At 35.3% G+C, this 18,954-nt stretch overlaps 2 protein-coding genes across 2 annotated transcripts; both read right to left on the bottom strand.

Annotated features, from left to right (window-relative positions):
• Positions 1–10,152: 10,152 nt before the first annotated feature.
• LOC110913517 (ATP-dependent DNA helicase PIF1-like) lies at positions 10,153–10,839 on the bottom strand. Its single transcript, XM_022158339.1, has one exon. It carries the CDS (start codon positions 10,837–10,839, stop codon positions 10,153–10,155), a length of 687 nt encoding a protein of 228 aa, XP_022014031.1.
• Positions 10,840–10,880: 41 nt separating this feature from the next.
• Positions 10,881–12,910, bottom strand: LOC110913518. Its single transcript, XM_022158340.1, has 4 exons — positions 12,277–12,910; positions 11,880–12,155; positions 11,501–11,776; positions 10,881–11,437 (listed from the first exon to the last, which is right to left on the bottom strand). The coding sequence occupies exons 1-4, from the start codon at positions 12,908–12,910 to the stop codon at positions 10,881–10,883; spliced, it is 1,743 nt and encodes a 580-aa protein (XP_022014032.1).
• Between the last annotated feature and the right edge of the window lie 6,044 nt (positions 12,911–18,954).

Raw genomic sequence — 18,954 nt, 5'->3', positions numbered from 1 at the left:
CGACGGGTACCGGAAAGGTTTGGTCGGTTGGATTTCCAGATTCAACAAATAAGCAACATGAGTTTGAATAAGGTTATTGGTGCTACTCGAGTCCACGAGGATGCTTTTTTTTTTTAACGGCAAGGAACAACGTGTCAACCACTGTGTCACCAGGCGTTGTGGCCAAGGTCGACTACTCGACCTCTGCCAGTCCCCTGGCTCTCCCAGATGCGTGAAAACCCGACCTCCGTCCGCCCAAAGGCACGACAATTGAATTATCGGTAAAACCTCACCTCACATCCAAGAGGAACCAGCGCCACCCGTATTCGCCCTTCACCTGGATGCCATAGAAAATAATGGGAAGAGTGGGAGTCGAACCTAATCACAAGGAACACCAAATCTTTCCCCAACCATTCCACCACTACCGGATGATCCTGTATAAACACAGTGAGTTTCATAGAGGAGGTGGTGGGCATCCCCAAGAAAATTTTAAGAGAGATTATAAGAAAATGGGGGGAATAGTCGCCTGGTCTTCAAGCATGGGAGTAGCGGCAATGGGTGGGGAGTCGGCAATGTTGTCAACAATGAGCAAGAACTGCGTGGGATTGCATCGGTAACCAGGAACACACTTTCTGGGACACTGGAAATAGAGCCCTGCGGCATGACGTTGTTATAGTTAATTGGGTGATAAGCAATCTGTGGGTAAAGGAGTGGTAGAGGTGCAGGGTTAGGTAACAATAATGCGGGTATGGTGGTAGCCTGCGGAGTTTGTGGTTAAGTGTGATGTGTAATTTTAAATGGCATCGGTGAGGGTAGTTTGGGTGGTGATGTGCTCAGAGTAGTTTAATTAAATTAATCGTAAATTAGGCACTAAGTAATACACTAGACTTTCTAAAACTAAACTACTGACTGACAAGTGAACCTATCGACTCTATGAAAGCTAAAGTAAGTCTAGATATCGAACCCACGAATCTCCTATTGAAAACTTGAACTAGACTCGATTTACTTATCTACACTACTGATTTTATTTGTTTTTATATTTTGAGGGGGGTCTTCTAACAATCCTAATGAAATTATATTTTGAGGGGGGTCTTCTAACAATCCTAATGAAATTAAGTAAAAGATTAACTAAGGCTGACTAAGTCATGAAGTTTTACTATAGACGAAATCAAATGATGGTAAAAGCACTACCTAGTTCAGAATCCTACACATGAATGACAAGTTTTCTCTCAGTAATGGAACTATTGTGGAACCGGGATCTTATGATGCAAAACTCAAAGGATGATCTAAGGACCTCGATCCTTCTCAAGGTATCACCTAGAGGATTCCTAAAAGCTGTTAAATTACTGGTTATATGGATTCCCTCACGAGCTTTCTAACTCTAATAACGAAGTACCCGCTAGACAATCTACCTCATAGCGCAAAGGTCTCAGTACCCTAAAAGTGCACAGGGTAACTATAAGAATCCTGATCAGACTCGATAGGCAAGGAATGACAGGCAAACTAGGGAAATCATCTCACAAAAGCTTTACACCTAGAAACCTAACACGCAAGACAAACCGACAATCTCTAACCTCACGACTATTAAGATTGGTTGAATACCTAGACCTACTCAATTCACAATTACCACTTCTATGGGTTACTACGTCTAGCAAACCACTTACCAATAAAGAACACACAGTAAACGATCATGCATGCACCTATAGCTGAAAGACATTTAACAAAGCACATGTGGAGTTTATAATCATGCAATGAACAAGTTTAAATACGCGTATACATAAGATCAAGAATAACAAAGTCTTTACTTCAAAATTTAACCACAAACATAGTTCCAAAACCGAGAAATCAAATGTCAAACAATAGTATTCATCATAACCTAAGCAGTTCTATAAGTTTAGCCAAAAATAATCATGGAAACATAAACAAATTCAAAACAAGTTCACATTAGAATCAAATATAACAAAGAAACATGAAACTCGAATGGCAACACCCGAGGAATCTCGAATCCGATGCTTGAAATCTTCAACCTTCGCCTCCTATGTCTCCAAATTCACCAGGGTATGCCTTGTTCATCCAATGTTTCGATAATAATGTTTAAAGTTCGTATTAGGGTTTTAAATATCAAAACTTGAACAATAAACGTGTTTTCTCGATTTTTAGGCCTGTCGCGTGATGCGACATGATATAAAAGTATGCGAGTAGTTTTCCCCCTAGTGTCACGCAATGGGCTCTTCCAAACCCTGTCGAACGACGCGACTGGGTGTAATTTCACCATTTTTCGTTTCGTTGATTTCCCGATCCTTCGCGACTCGTCTGGAAGCTTGGTTTTCTTCTTTTTCCCGTTTTCACTTCCTTTTTCCTCCGGACTCCTACAAAACACAAATGACTAAGTATCTTGCAAAACCAATAACAAAATGACACAAAACTTATCGAAAACTATACACTAGAAATAGATGTAACTTGCAATACATCAAATGTCTCCACACTTACCTTTTTTCTACCCTGAAAAAGAATTATGCTATGGAATCACAATTAGGTTTACATCTGGTTTCAAAGGTTATGTTACTTTATTTTAAAAATCTATTGACGTGTTAACTGCGATTGTAGGTATACTTGTCCACTTAAACCCAAACACCAGTTTCCAAACCCTTATCATGTGAATTTATTTCAAATGGGTCAGTCAACCTAGGGTCTCATATTACGGAACACACAGTTCATCCTAATCCCATCTCAAGCTTATGAAACAAAGAAAGAATCACTGGACTCATCCTAACCGTCTTATGTAAAAACCAAAAGAATTTAACATCATTTTTTAGATGAAACCAAAATGAGCACTAGACATATATATACCTAACTCAGAGGTTTTTCAACCAGAGTCACCATCCCCGAGAGCTACAACATGAGCGTCGATATTTTTTCATTTTCTCCTAACTTAACCTAGAGGGATTTTCAATCAAAGTCACCATCACTGAGGGAAATTCCATAGGCCTCGTCATACACATCTAGCTCATTTTAAATGGATCATATTTTTTTTTTCTTTTGATAAAAAAATTTAAGGGTTTTAACTTATAATCGTATTCTTTATATTATTATTGGCGATTTCAGTTTCCACATTTCTCCTAGGTGAGAACCCACAAGGTATCCTAACATAATTAGATGTATTAGCTCAAAGAAAACCTCTCTACGACCCAAGTTAGACACGTTTTCGACCATTTATTATTCTAATACATATTATATTTGAAAACAAAACACCTGACTTTACCTATTATTTTCCATTTTTTATAATGCAAACTTCAATTTTAGGAACATTTTCAAATTTTTTTATTTTCAATTTTTTTCAAAGACTCGAGACTCAACTAACACTAACACTAGGGGTGCTAAATGGGTCGTGTTCGCAGGTTGGCGGGTTCAACCCGACCCAAACCCGAAAATTTTAAACGAACCCAAACCCGAGCTGAACCCGAAAATCATGCCATACATATGAACCCGAACCCGACCCGAATATTCGCAAACTGACCCGAACTCGACCCGTTCAACTTGAATTTTTTACTTTTTTTTTTCAGCAAATTAATATATTAAATTTAACACTACTACAAAAAAAACACAAATTTATATAATAAAATTACATTAAAATCATAAAAATTTATGTCAACTTCCATTTTTAAGTTATATTTATAGCATAAAATACCCACCCAATTTAATTTATGACATAAAACATATTTTAAAAAATATAATATAATACAAATAGGTTAAACGGGTCAACCCGCCAACCCGAATGGGCTGACCCGAACCTGACCGGTTTAGCTAAACGGGTTCGCGGGTTCAACCTGAAACTGACCCGAACCCGTTTAGACTAAACCCAAACCCACGAATTTCGTGTTCGGTTCGTGTTGTGTTTTCGAGTCGTGTTAGAAATTCACACCCCTAACTAACACTACGACTCAAGTATCTCATCCCCACACTTAAAATTTTCATTGTCCCCAATGCACTAATGAAAACACAACTAAAAATAAATATGAAATAAAAATCTAAAGTCAATGTATAAAGAGAGCGTTAGAAAAGGCTTAGTTTGTTAGGATAAATATCAATGCCAGTTGTACGTGTCTTTAATCCAACGAACGATTGTATAGCTTTCCATTCCATTCGCGATCGTATAGGATTTTCAAAACCCTCAGCTCGAGTTCGGGAGCAAAGAAATGGAAGAGGATAGTGCATGTGGTCTCTCTAGCAACTGTTTGGTGTATATGGAAAGCCCGCAACAAAAAAGTGTTCGACGGCAGGTTTGTCTCGGTTGACAGAATGGCAGAGAACATTAAAGCGGAGGCTTTTGTCTGGATTATGCATAGGTCGAGACTCCCCAACCCGGATTGGGATAAGTATGTGGTTTTTATGCTATCGATTTATTGTAATGTTGTTTATTTTGGTTGTTTTTCGGACTTTTTTCTAGCTTCTTGTCGGGCTCTATATCTATATATGGATGTTTTGCTGTTAAAAAAAGAATCATGTACCTAATGCAATGATTTAGGTTCGCTCTTTAGAAGCTTCTTGCCGTTGGTTTGACTCCCTGGTAGTTATTTATTGGGGAAATGGACTGTATCACCCTAAACTATGCAAAATTGGCCAATACCACACCCAACTTTCAAGTTGGCTCCCACCACCCTCTACTTAACATTTAGGTGCTAGTGTCACCCCTTCGTTAAATAATCACTAACTCAGTTAGATTTTTAGTCTTACGTGGCAAGGGACTTGTGAGGTGGACAGCCTACGTGGACTCACCCTTATCATATCTCTGTAAACCCTTGAAACAGCAAACACATAAAAAAGATCCAATCTTGATACAAACCCTCCTCTTCCTCCTCATTTTCTTCTCCTCATTCCCCACATCACCACCGCCACCGTCGTTTTTTGACCCCTACCTCTTCCCCCACTGCCAATCAGAAATCAGAAATCAGAAAGTACCCACAGAGGATAGCTCCATGATTGTCCTGGATACCTCAGCTGGGGAGAGTTTAGCCTGTAAATGGGGAGCCACTGAAACGGAACATCTCACAGGAGGCAAAAATGATGATGATCTCTCACTCTCGGGTTTCAATATCAAGATTGGAAGTTTTACAGATGGTAGGATTGAAGTCGTTGATTGAAGCAGCATCATCATCGATTCAATTCAATTCGGTGGTTGTTCCAAAGTCAATTATGGATGAGGATGATGATGATGCACAAAACGGCAGTTGTATCAAATCTTCGCCATTTCCAGCTGTATCACCGCCGAAACAATCAGAATCCAGCGCTAAATCTCTCAACTTCAACAGGTTAAACACGAACAGATTAAACGAACAGGATCAGCTAATTGGGGGTTTTGAAATGGCAACTGTGTAGTTTGAGTAGGATTGTTATGTGTTTGTGGGCTGCCGGTGGCGGGGTTAGGTGGTAGCGGCATGGTAGTGGTCAGAGACGGTGGTTGATCGGCTAATTGGGGGTTTTGAAAGAGGAAGGTGGAGGTGGTGATGAATTTGGGGGTTAGTGGAACTGGAGCCATGGATTTCAACAAAAACAACCCAAAACAAGCTTGAAACCGGAGCGATCTTGCCGTTGCCGTCTTGCCGGAGCCATGGATTCCGAGTCGCCGTCTCCTTCAAGGTAGAGAGAGAAGGAGAGTTTGAGAGATTGTTTTATGTGACTGTATTGTGTTATATATATATATATATATATATATATATAATTAAAAAAAAGCCACGTCACCTTGCCACATCAGATAAAAAGCCACATCAGCAAAATCAACAAACACAGTTAGTGATTATTTAACGACGGGGTGACACTGGCACCTAAATGTTAAGTAGAGGGTGGTGGGAGCCAACTTGAAAGTTGGGCATGGTATTGGCCAATTTTACATAGTTTAGGGTGATACGGTCCATTTCCCCTTATTTATTAAGCCCAATAGTTAGGTTGTTAATTAATTTATTTCATATTGAGCTTTAATAAAAAAAGAAAAGTCCAACGATAATTATTATTATTATTTAAACAAGAAATTTGGATCAGTGACGGACCACTAGAGTACCATCATGTCACCGGCGAAACCATCTGATCATATCCATCATCACTAGACAATAATGCATATACACCAATTTAGGAGAAAACCCAATAAATCTGGAAAAACCCCACTTATGGGACTCGAACCCAGGACCTAATGGCCCCTAAGCCTTATCCATCCAACGATTATTATTAGTTATTAATTTTGTAACTATTATTTTAGTTGGTCTTTTTAGCTTGTATTTAAGTATATAAATTATAACTAATGGAATACCTGTGTTTCGTAGCGGGCTGGCGAGAATTTGGTCGGTATCCCTTTAGTTGATTACGGCGCCGACATTCGCTATAGCAACCAAAAGAGAAAACCTAAAACATAATGTTGTAATATGCACAAAAGAATATCGACATATGTAACGCATCGATCAGAAATCTTATATACAAATGTTGGTTCTGATAATAACGATATTGGTACCGTTATTGTTTGGTCAGAGTCGGTGGAGTTCTGGCGAAATTGATTTTAAAGTCTTGATAGTTTTCTTATAAAAATACAAAAGATGTTAAATGTTTAAACATAAAAGGGTGTGATGTATTTATTTAGAAACAATTTTCCATTTTTTTACTTTGTCAGATGATGAATAGACATGGAAAATATCAAATTTATCAAAAGTAAAAGAAATTAAGAGAAAAAATTTCTGAATTCGAACCCAAGTCTCGTCAACACAAAAAGACGACTTAGCTATCGAACCAAGATGCTAACTTGTGATAAAAGATTGATAAATAAATACAAAATAACTTGATAAGACCATGAAAAAGAAAAACTAAATAACTAAATAAAGAAAGTTAGTGGCTCACCTCCTCTTGTTAAGTTACTATACATCCACTTTGTAATTGTAAGTATGGATTAGTAACTCAACCCTTATAAGTACATATAATACAAAATAACTTGATAAAGGCCATAAAATAAATAAATAACTAAATAAAGGAAGTTAATGGCTCACGTCTTCTTATTAAGTTACAGTAGATCCACTTTGTAATTGTAAGTTAATTCGGTTTTTTAAAACATAATAAACCGAAAATGTGTCCATATATGAGTAGTAGGTGGACACCCGTCTGATGGACGCGGGTATATCGTAAACATTGAATGTAAGCCTATTTTTATATGTAAAATATAATGTGAAATTATTTAATGAATTCACGTTCGCATTATACTTAAGAATACAATAATAACGTTTATTTGTAAATCTAACGGAAGTACGAAAACCCCCCTACGGATTCTGTCATTCCCAACTTGTCGACTGATTAATTTAGACACAAGAGAAGCATAACGAACCACAAAACAATATTACTAACACAAATATTCTTTGTTTATAAATCTGGTCCAAGCCCAACATCTGTTTATTAAATCTGGTCCAAGACCCATATGTTGAAACAAAGAATATTTTAATTGGTTATTACAAAATCAGTCGCATTGCGTTTTGTAAACATCGTCGACGATTATTGAAGATCATCACAACCCTTACACCAGTTCTATCGATTCAGAGGGAAGAATGCTTGATTCCAGATAACGAACAGAGATCAATCGATACCGCATAATCATCGCCGAATCCACGACAGTATTCTCTTCACCTTCAATTTCATCTTTTACTAATTTAGTATATTTGGTTTCTTTGATCGAAAATTTCTTATCATTTGGCTTTCTTTTGACGTTGTATGAGTCAATGTTGTTGATTATTTACATGCAAATTCTAAAGATTTTGTCTATTTGTGATACTTAATCGGAAGATTATAACTGTTCTTGACATTGACGTTGTTTGGGTATAGGTTTTAAACATGTTTTGTTGATGAAATTTAGATTTTTTGTGTTTAACAAATTTAGATTGTAGTATATGTATGTAATATTTGATAAATTAGGGCTATGTTAAAAATCACTGTTTATCACTTTTTGTATAAAGATTTTGTAAGATTATGATGTTTAGTATAGTTTCAGTTGGTGTTCTTGATATTGAAAAAGATTAGATAAATAATTTTAGTCTTCCACAGATTGAGTTATAATATTTTGGGTGTTTCACATGTTATGTATGTTCATATCTTGATAACTTATGTTACAACAATTATTGATCAGTTTTGGTCTTTCACAATCTTGTTGATCATATTAAATGTTACTCGAATTGTCTTAACGAATTATTATAAATTCTGGTTTGAAATTATTCGTTGTCGTTTGCACTATGGTAGTTTAGATGATACAGTTGTATTTTCAAGTCTTTGTTTGTATTGTTATCATTATATAGAAAACTTTTGTACATTTTTTAATGTTTTAGTCTATTAGTTATACTCTTCTTAATTACAATATATAGAATAACCTTTTGACATAGTATTTTCTATGATAGTTCAAAGTTAGAAAGATGTATGGATTTGCTTGTTACATGGACGACAACCGAAGGAAATGTTTGGTTAGTATTTTAATCTCAGTTATGGCGAATTTAGTTTTCTTTATAATATCATATTAGACAGTTCCTGATTTTAATTTATTTATACATAGGTTCTACCAAAAAAATATAAACAGTGGATTAAAGAGTTTAACTATCCAATTGGCTTTGTCAAAGTGCGGACAACTAATGGCCAGGTGTTTGAAGTCAGGGTATATGAATTAGGAAGCGCCTATTATTTCTACAATGGATGGTATTCCGTAGTTGAAACTTTGAAACTACAATCTGGATTGTGGCTCGTATTTCAGTATGAAGAAGCTTTAGAAAGTTTTCGGATGTTTTATTTCTCTGACAATATTGCATTTGCTCCATCGGATTATTTTTACTACAGACCCAATGGCGCTTTTGATAAACCTGATGCTATGGTATGTAATTCACAATCTGGATTTATTATATTTGTTATGGTTTGTTATTTATTGGTTCTTAGTATATGAAATTACTAATATTTATTTTTTTCTCATTGTAGCATATCAAACGTTTATTTGTACATCACAAGATGGACAATACCATTCCAAACTATCCGGTTCTTATTAGAGGTCCTGGGAAGCATAAAATGTTTGTTCGAATGGATATGATTGATAATCAGCTTTACATAACCACTGGATGGGATCGGATTAAGAGGAAGTTGTCAATAAATGCTGAGCATCTGCTTGTGTTTGAAATGATTGATCTTCAAACTTTTGATATGTCCATTTTCAATTGTTCCAAGAATGCTGATTTAGTGTTGCCACTGGAATTATATGCTGCTATCAAGGAAGAAGTCGTAGAAGAGGTTATCAATATTTCTGATGGTGAAGATGTGGATGACGCGACTAAGGGCAATGAAACTGATATGCTCCCTATAACACCGAACGACGAAACTATACCAGTAGTTTTCCGTGTGGACAATCATTTTGTAAGTTTCTGTAACCAAAAAGTACTAACAGGGCCTTAGGATGTATTAACCATATTATAATACTATCTTTGTTAACATTATTTGTTATTTGTTACAGCGCATTCGTAAACCTCTCGCTAAAAACTTGGCTTGGATAGGAAGAGGAGTTTAAAGATTGTAGATGCTGCTGGTAATGTTTAGGATGTTCGAGTTGGTATCGAGTCTCCTGATAATCGGATTTACATAAAAGATATCAAACAGTTTGTGAAGGATAAAAAGATGGTTCCTCGTGAAGAGTTTATCCTTAAGTTCGTCATGGGTAAAGGTATTTTCTTGTTCGACTAAATGGTTGTGGGGCCTCAGATAATGTTATGATATATGGAAACAATGTTTTTTGTTTGCTTAAAAGTCTTTTGTAATAGTTGACAGTGTAGTTTTGACCCTGGTGGTACGAAGGGTGCATATGTTACTGAAAAACTGCAGACTATGTATTGAACATGTAGTTGTTCCTAATGACTACCGGTTGAAACTATTGCTTGCATTAGTTATTCCTTGTCTTTTATATATATATATATGCTATTCTTATTTGCCTTTCATTGTTTAATAATAGTTAAAACTATCAATTTTTAAACATGTATACTATTTTTTAGAACAATACACTAAAATAACATCCATTATTATTAGATAAAAGGAACATGTTCACAGAATGTTCAAAAGATCATACCACATTACTTAATACATCAAAAGATCTAATGGTTGCGACCTTTCGCTATTCAACATTCATAATTATAGATTTTGTAGTACTTCTTGGTAGACCACATTAGTAGTAGTTTTACAAACTTTTTGATCCGTGTCACAGATTAAAATCTTCAAACCTTTCCAGCTTTTTACTCGAGATACCGCAACATATAGTTGTCCATGACTGAAAAACGGACGTGGAAGGTACAATCCGACACGTTCAAGTGATTGTCCTTGACTTTTATTGATTGTCATCGCAAAGCAGGCTGATGGTGGGAATTGTCGACGAGCAATTTTCGCTGGAATTATTTTATCGGAAGGAGTCATTTTCAATCGTGCAATCAAAGTGTGATGACCTATGTTGTTTCCTGTGATGATCTTTGCTTCTATTACAACTTTTCCAAGCTTTGTTACTTGTAGTCGTGTGCCATTACACAAACCATTCGCTTGATCAATGTTTCTAAGTAACATTACCGGAGCTCCAACTTTGAGAACCAGTTTATGGTTAGGTAACCCTGACAAATGCAAATTATTTAATACGTCCGACGGAAACAATGCCATGTTAAGTTCGGACTGTTGCTCAGATTCACATAAAGTGTCTGAACTGAGATATATCTTCTCCTCACCAGGCATACTGTCTAACAATTGTGTATTAATTGAATCAACGACTTCATTGGTGGGTGCAAGAATAGCTCTTTGCTGGAAATAGTTTAAATCACCCAAAAATTTATCCATTTCCGAATATGTGAATGAAATCAATCGTCCGGAATTTCAATTTATGCCTCTCCATCATTTTGATCACCAAGCATACCATCACCGAGTTTTAATATCCATTCAGCAAAATCCTTGGTTTCTTGTAAATTACTTGGTTTGGTACCCACTTTTAGCCTCATGTTTTCAGTTAGTTTTAGTACCTTACAATATTGCCATAGATAAGACGAATTCAATGAAGAATTTACAATCATGCTTCTAGTACCCTTTGGAATGACTGGAAGTATTTGCCTAAAATCGCCGCCCAACAGAACAACCTTTCCTCCAAATGGCTTTTTTTGCATCCTCGGATTACTTGAACGGACGATATCTCTCATTGTCCGATCAAGGGCTTCAAAACAATGCTTGTGTGTCATTGGAGCTTCATCCCAGATTATCATCTTCGTTTCTTTTATTAAGCCGCCTAACTCACTATTCAGTTCTATGGAACATATAGAATCTTTGTTAATATTTATTGGGATTACAAACCTTGAATGGGCCGTTCTACCACCGTCTAAAAGAAGCGATGCAATCCCACTGGATGCAACATTTAAAACCACTTCTCCTTTCGATCGTAACGCCACTGCAAAGGTTTTCCAAAGGAATGTCTTAGCAGTACCGTCGTAACCATATACGAATTATAAACCTCCAACACCTTTTGCAAGTGCATTCATAACGGTCTCATAAACATTTTTCTGTTCAACAGTTAAAGACTTTAAATAAGAAGCAAGTTCCTTTTCTAAAGTTGCCCGATCATAGCAAAGTTCTTTCATTATCAGTCGATTCTTCAATACAGAAATGTAATTGTCAGGAACATTTGGCATATCACCAAAGTTACTTAATGTACTACCATAAGAAAGTAGCAACTTTTGGATATGTGATAAGCAAATGTTTTCGACTTCTTTCTCTTGAATATCCAAATCTATAAAATTGATTACAAAAAAGATCGTGTGTTAGATAGTATTATTCAAATATTCCATGTAGTTGAAAAGAATTTGACAAATTATATAAACTTCTATCATTACCTGGAATACCAGTAATCTTTCGTTGCTGGTATAAAATGTCTTCACATAATAGACTTTTTGTTTCTGTCCAAAAATATCCAGGCCTAGAAATGGAGTTGGACAACAGTAACGTTACAAAAAGTGTCCGCAAAAAATTGGAAGTCGACCATGTGCTTGCTTCTCTCATTGCAATTATATACTCCTTATCGTCATCCAACAAACCACGTGCGAAACATGCATCTTTAAATGTATCATAAAGTTGGCCATCAACGGTTTTGATATCATCAAAACTTGGTCCTTTTACATGATTCAATAAAATTCTCAAGAAATAACAGTCACCAAGTGACGGAGGTACATAATGTATCCTACCAACTGCTCCAAAAGGATTTTTTTCTTCGGTGCCACTTTCTTAGTTTACGTATCCATACATAATATCTTGGAAAATCTATGTACTTCAATGTTCTAGCAAATTCATCAACTTCGTTACACTTCATCCACTCCATGAACATTGACATTTTGACAGTGGGGTTACTAACCACATCATAGAGATTTGAATCATCGTCATAAACAATACTTTGACCATCTTCACAATGAAAAGATAATACTTCAACTGCTGGATATCGATAATGTATATCAAACTTGAGTATTCTCCAAGCAGCTTCACAGGCATAAATATACCTACAATCGAGATATTCTTTTACTTCATCTACTTCTGTTTTCTTTGACTGAATGTCAGTAATCGGTTCAACTTCATTTGTTTTATTGACTTGGAAAACAGAAGCAGTTACTCTATCCGGACCTTTATTAATATATTTGAACAGATATTTGATAGAGCCCGTTTGGTTACACCACTCAACATTTATATGGCATTGGTACCTCTTGAGTAGAAGAGCATTGTAAGGGACTACAAACCTGTTATGAAAAGTGACTTGATTTTTTTCGACTGTGTTTCCTGTAGGACGATGACGGTAGACAGGATATCCTTCGGTATCAATGGAAGTCTCGTGTACATATTTCTTAGGAAATTTTTTAGAACATTTTAAATTAACCATGCATGGACATTTGGGGTTATCTGTACCGCAAGGACCATGTATCATAAACTGTTTGACAAGTTCATACAATTCCGGTTCAGTTTCTTTGTCCGGAATTTCGGCACTAATTACACGATCGATCTATTTGGCTGTCGGAAACTTGCTCTCCGCACATAAGAACAGACAAATATGAGCATGAGGTAAACCACGTTTCTGAAATTCGATTGTGTAGATAACTGTAACATTGAAAAGGAAACCTTGTAAGTAAGATAATTATATGAATAACAATTTTAAACATTTTCAAACAATTACCTGCTTGTATCTCACCAAAAAACTTATTTCTCTTGAAATCTTGTATTAGATGATTGATTTTAATCTTGAATAACCTTGAGATAATGTCCGGTCTATCTTGAGGTTTTAGGCCTTTTTCATTTAAACAATGATAAATCTCAGGCCAATTTGGATTACATGTCATTGTTATGAACAGATCTGGATATCTAACAGATTTGCAAATTGCCATAGCATCAAGATACTTTTGCATCATATATCGAGAACCACCAGTAAATGATGACGGTAACAATATTCGTTTACCACAATTTGAAGCATCAGTCTCTCCACTTTGAACACTTTCATTTAGATTCTTAAAAGTTTGACTTCGAAGTTTTGGTTGTTGCGTCTTTATATAGTCTAACCTTGCCGATTCTATCATTGTATACGCATCTACCAAAAATTGTTGGAATAGTTTTTGGGCATTAAGTAACAATGAAAACTCATTAGCTCTATCTTGTATTTTGTAACAAAAGAATTCTCTCATTGTCGTGCTGGTTCTAAGTATATCACAGTCAACAGAAACACCTCTATGCTTAATACCAAGTCTAAAACCATCTTCAACAAATGGAAAGATAAGTGGATATTGCAATGCTAGATAAGAAGGATGAAGCTCACTAATTCTTTGAAGAACACCAGACTTTGTCTGAACAATAATATCCCTTTTATCAAATGCTCCATCAAAATCACCAATTACTAAAGCGGCAACTTCCGATGTGGTTGGCAAGTTGAAAATTCTATCGTCTTTATCTCTTGTACCAATAAGCTTAAGTCTTACATGTCGCCAATCATTTTCTTTAAAACAGTCTCTTACCATTCTAAATGACTTCACAAGTGGATTGCAAGAATCCAACATTTTCTTAAGACTGGATATGATTGCAATATCAAGACAAGAATTTGCTGATCTTTTGAACCCTGTTTCGTCACTATAAGAAAAAAACACGGTGTTATCAAAAATAACACTTGTCATAGTTAAACAATTACAGTATGTATACTATTGTTTATCTACCTTACAGCCTTTTGACGATTCAATTCCTCGTTTTCTGAGTCGTATATGTAAAGTTGTGAGAACTTTGGTTCTTCGCCATCATCCGGAAGTAGACTACCATACGATGATAGTTTTGGCCTTGTAATCCAAATACATAAGGAACTTTGCTATTTTTAAAACTTTTGTCAACCTTACCACCAAGCGATGTGAAAGAAAACATCATATTGTATGCTCGAATGTTACTCATGAAATTGCGACTCTCGGAATTGTCCATTTTATACATCCTTCGAAGTAATTGAGGAGGATCAGGTGACAGAGGCAATTCAATCTCTCCATTAGAACGACAAAGAGAAAAAGCGGTTTTGTTAGAATCTTTATTCCCTCTAAGCATTTCATCTTTCCATAACATTGCATGACACTTAGAACATACAAATATTGCATCTCCATGATCAACATATTCTACACATTTAAATCAACCAAAAATAATCGAATTATATAATCATTTATAATTAAAGAACATGAAGTTAAAACGATGTTGTGAAGGTCATAAAGAATATATACATCTCTAAACGGTTATTTACCTCGTGCAACACCAAAAATATTTTTAACCAAAGAACCGGGTGCCATATCATCAGCAATGGAATCATCAAAGTTAGGAGACGCATCACGGATGTTTGAGCTTTGATTCCGTTCCCCTTGATTAAGAGAACGACCATTAACGTCTGTCGCATTATGCACTACAATATCCATAGATAAAAAGAATTACCATGAACCATAGATAAACTAAACGCCACTTAAACCTCATTTATATATATTTTATAATTTATAAGAAATGAGAAGGAACATACCGTTATTGTCTAATAACGAAGATTTTGGCAGCTTTCGAGACTTCATAATATCAGAATTCATAGCAGGGAGAGTTTCAAGCCCAGTGGACCTTTTCCTACCACATGCCACTGGTAAGAAAAAAAACATTAGAGATTGTTTAAACCTTCCATTTGTTGTGTTGATACAAATTATTTAAGGTAGAATGAAATACTAAAATATATCGGAGAAACTGGATCAATTTACATTACTGGATGCACATTATGTTACAATTAGTGAATAATATATGATTATATATACATATTTGTATAAATTTAAATAAACGTGTAAACCATACCATTTGTACTATTTGACAATGGACTTCTGTCCATTGTATTTGGCGCCTACTGCTTTACGCGCAATGAAGATATATTGGTTTCATTGACAGCCGTAGATAAATCAAATTTAGGTAGAGGACTACTAATGAACCTTCGCTGACCATGTACAGAATTTTGACCAGCATCTTCATCCTGGTATGTCGATTTGACTGTAAATTAAACATAATGAGCAGCTATGAAAATCATAATGAGTCGTTAAAAAAAGGATTAATGAATTACCAAGAGTCGTTGATGGTGACAGGCCCCACCGGAGAGATCCTCGATCAAAGTTGGGGGGAGTGCACATTACACTACTTATCCTTTTAGAAGATGATTCACTCAACACGTCAGTGCAATTGGGTGTTAACTTAGATGCGCTATTGCCACTTGTACAAACTTCATGGACACCTTTTAATGAAGGATGAAACCATATCACATAAGTTTGACATAATATAATGAAACAAATATATATGATATACAAAATACATTATACAAAAACATACCTCCAATATTGTTCATAATATTTGAAACATCAGATAATGGAATCATATCAACACTTACATATGAACCTATAAGACGACCCACACTATTGTTTCTACGATTTTTTAACATAGACTTTCTCTGGCAAGAATCTTTAGACTGTTCTATTGTGCACCGTGGAACATACTCTCTATTTCGTTGCAAAAAATAATTATTTGAATCTATAACTGTTTAACAAACGAATTTAGGGTTATCATTGTTAGATTAAAGTATTACACTAATAAACACAACAATCAAAGAGATAAAATATCAATACGTATCCATAACATCAACGCTCACTAAACAAAATTCGAATCTTACAACAACATTAATTGTTCAAAAACAAACTGGCCAATTGCAGGGAAGGTGTTAACAATAACTTTATTTGTTTATAAAACTCATACTGTGGAGATTTAGCTCTATTCCTTGCCAAGAGATTACGAAAATCTTATTGGTGAAATCTTGGAGGTGCTACCGTATCTTTTCATGTAATTCAGGCGGGTGAATTTGAGATTTCACCAAAAGAACGGAGATGTAATAAAAGTCTTCAAACTTACCTAATTTACACTAATTTACCTATTGGGCTTGTAAACCATGTTAATTAAATGTGCTGAATATATTAGGTACCCATGGATTCAGATATAGATATTTAAACTATTGGGCCTTTGTACAATGTATATCTATAGGTAACATGAAATACACACAAACTTATACATAAATATTATAACCACCAAATTGATTAACTTCAAATCATGTTTGTACAAACAGAGGATAAGTTTAAACCTGTTTTATAACCAACTATATGATTTTACTAAGAAAAAAACTTAAGTATCTATAAAAATATATTTTCTACAATAAAATTTTTAAAAGTATATGACTCAAAATGAAACTAAAATTAGGATATTATTATAGATTGTTGAATATCAAGTAGAAAATATCAATTCAAACATAACCAAAAAAATGACATTGTATTTTCATTAAGACACTAGTTGAAAGACGTCGGCATTGCTCGGCAAGTGAAAATGTTTTACAAAACTTGATCTCGACAAAAGATGTTTAAAACCAGATTATCTGGCATATCTTATGTGTGTTCTTGGACATCAATAAGTAAATACATAATCAAACATGATTAATACAAACCTTGGACATTAATAATTGAGTTTTATTAATAAAATATTTATTATCAACAATAATTAAATACATAAATTGATCTTGTTCGCAAAGTTGACATTTAAAAGTCTATTGAGTAACCTATATTGAATTGTACAAACCTAAAAAGAGCTTATAATACAAAAAAAAAAACATCAACCACAAAAAGGCTTAATAGAAAATACATGTTTTTCAAAGTACATACACATGCATACATAATTCAGTTTCAAAAGCTTACCAAAGCAAAAACATAAAAACCAGTTCAACAAACTGTTACTTAGGAATCCATTCACCAAAAGACATTTAAACAAACACCAAAGTATAACAATAACTTCTAAGCTTCTAACTGTTAAACTTAGATGGCTTCTTGTGGTTTCGTTTGTTGTTTGAAGATAGCTCACCAACGTTTAACCCTTCCACATGTTGAACGCTTCTCTTGCCATTCGGACTGGATCCTGAATCCTTCTCGACTTCAATGGCGGAAGAGTCGGCTGTAACAGACAACACATCCTTGAATTAAATCACAAAACAACTATTAAAGTATTAAATTCGGATTTATATAATACAAAGTGAAGTAAAAGCTCTTATAATGTCCTAACTCACCTTGGAAATCGAGTCACCGCCCCTCTACAAATATTCAGATAGTTGCACGGCTTTCGAGTCCGAAACTTCTTGACTTACCTAATAACAGAGTATAAAAAACATTAAGGAATTGAGTTTTACTATGGAACACTTAGTAACAGATTTCATGTTTGAAAGCATTAATGTTTGAACGGTTAGTAACATCATACCTCATCAGCAACATCACCAGTAATAACACTATCCGCAACCAGTTCATCTAATATATCCGGATCGTCACATATTTTTTGGACTGTGTGTAACACCTTGAAATTTTGCGTCCAATAATGTATTGACACGTGTCTTAGGTTTACACGTGGTGTTAAATACTAAATAAAGGACTAAAGTTGACAAACATTGAAAGTATGCAAATTCGAGGGTTAAAATGTCAACAAGGGATAAATATACTGTACAGTAACCCTAAATGATGCTCGTACCTTTAAACGAATGAATCATGGATCGTACGGAACGAATTGTGGAAGAAAGTGAGGAATTACAAACTATAGGGGCCAAATGTGTCAACATGTTTAAGTTATACCTCTGAGTGACCTTTGGGCACACCCGAGGCTTTGTAATAGTGACCCTGTGTGTACAACCTGTTCTTTTTGTGAAGAGACAGGAGGAGTTTCAGGTATAGGTTGAGATATTTCTACCAACTGCTGTGAGGAAGTAGCAGCAGTGGTTTGTTGTGATTTTTGTGCAATCACAGGCAGTTGCTCTGGTATCTCATCCTCCAGAGTTGCCTTTTTGATGGGTTTGGGGGGTTTTTGATTTTTCTTTTTCTGTGGCTGTTTGGTGATTTTAGGTGTGGGTTTCAAGACAGTTGTTTGGCTGCCTTGATCACCTTGAGCAGTGGGCTCAGCAGCAGATACCTGAGGAGCAGTGTTTGCTGCTAAAATCTGCTCAGGCACCTCTGCTCGTGTTTTACAAGGTGTTGACATTCTTGAAAAGGTTTCAGCAGTTAAGCTGTTCATTTGAAAAGAGTCACCTTGGTTTATTACCGCAATATCATCCTTACTGAACTTTTTCTCAAAATAACAACTTAAAAATCTTGGGAACAGTAAGAATGATTTTGTTTCAACATTTTTAACCAAATCATTGAAAATTGCCTTGGAGTAGTTAAGATTTTCGCCTTGTAAAATAGCATACCCCAAGTTTTGAATTTTCATTGGTATTTCATTAAAAGAAGTGGTTTTGTTTGAAACACACATGAGAAGGGTATGAAATAAAAATCTGGTTGCAGAAGGGAAGAAACCTTTTTCTAAGGTATCCCTCCTCATCAT

The sequence above is a fragment of the Helianthus annuus genome, chromosome 15 (genome assembly GCF_002127325.2).
Source record: "Helianthus annuus cultivar XRQ/B chromosome 15, HanXRQr2.0-SUNRISE, whole genome shotgun sequence".
In the NCBI taxonomy this organism is placed as follows: Eukaryota; Viridiplantae; Streptophyta; class Magnoliopsida; order Asterales; family Asteraceae; genus Helianthus; species Helianthus annuus.
The sequence above is the reverse complement of the archived record's forward strand: the minus strand, read 5'-3'. Positions and strand labels throughout refer to the sequence as shown.

What these genes read in the sequence shown, in the direction of transcription:
- LOC110913517 (XM_022158339.1), bottom strand. Translation starts at nt 10,839, where the DNA reads ATGGATAAATTTTTGGGTGATTTAAACTATTTCCAGCAAAGAGCTATT.
- LOC110913518 (XM_022158340.1), bottom strand. Translation starts at nt 12,910, where the DNA reads ATGGTTAATTTAAAATGTTCTAAAAAATTTCCTAAGAAATATGTACAC. An exon ending in AAAGATTACTGGTATTCCAG is followed by an intron (nt 11,777 to 11,879) that starts GTAATGATAGAA and finishes TCAATTTTATAG; the next exon opens with ATTTGGATATTCAAGAGAAA. An exon ending in ACTTGCAAAAGGTGTTGGAG is followed by an intron (nt 11,438 to 11,500) that starts GTTTATAATTCG and finishes AAACCTTTGCAG; the next exon opens with TGGCGTTACGATCGAAAGGA.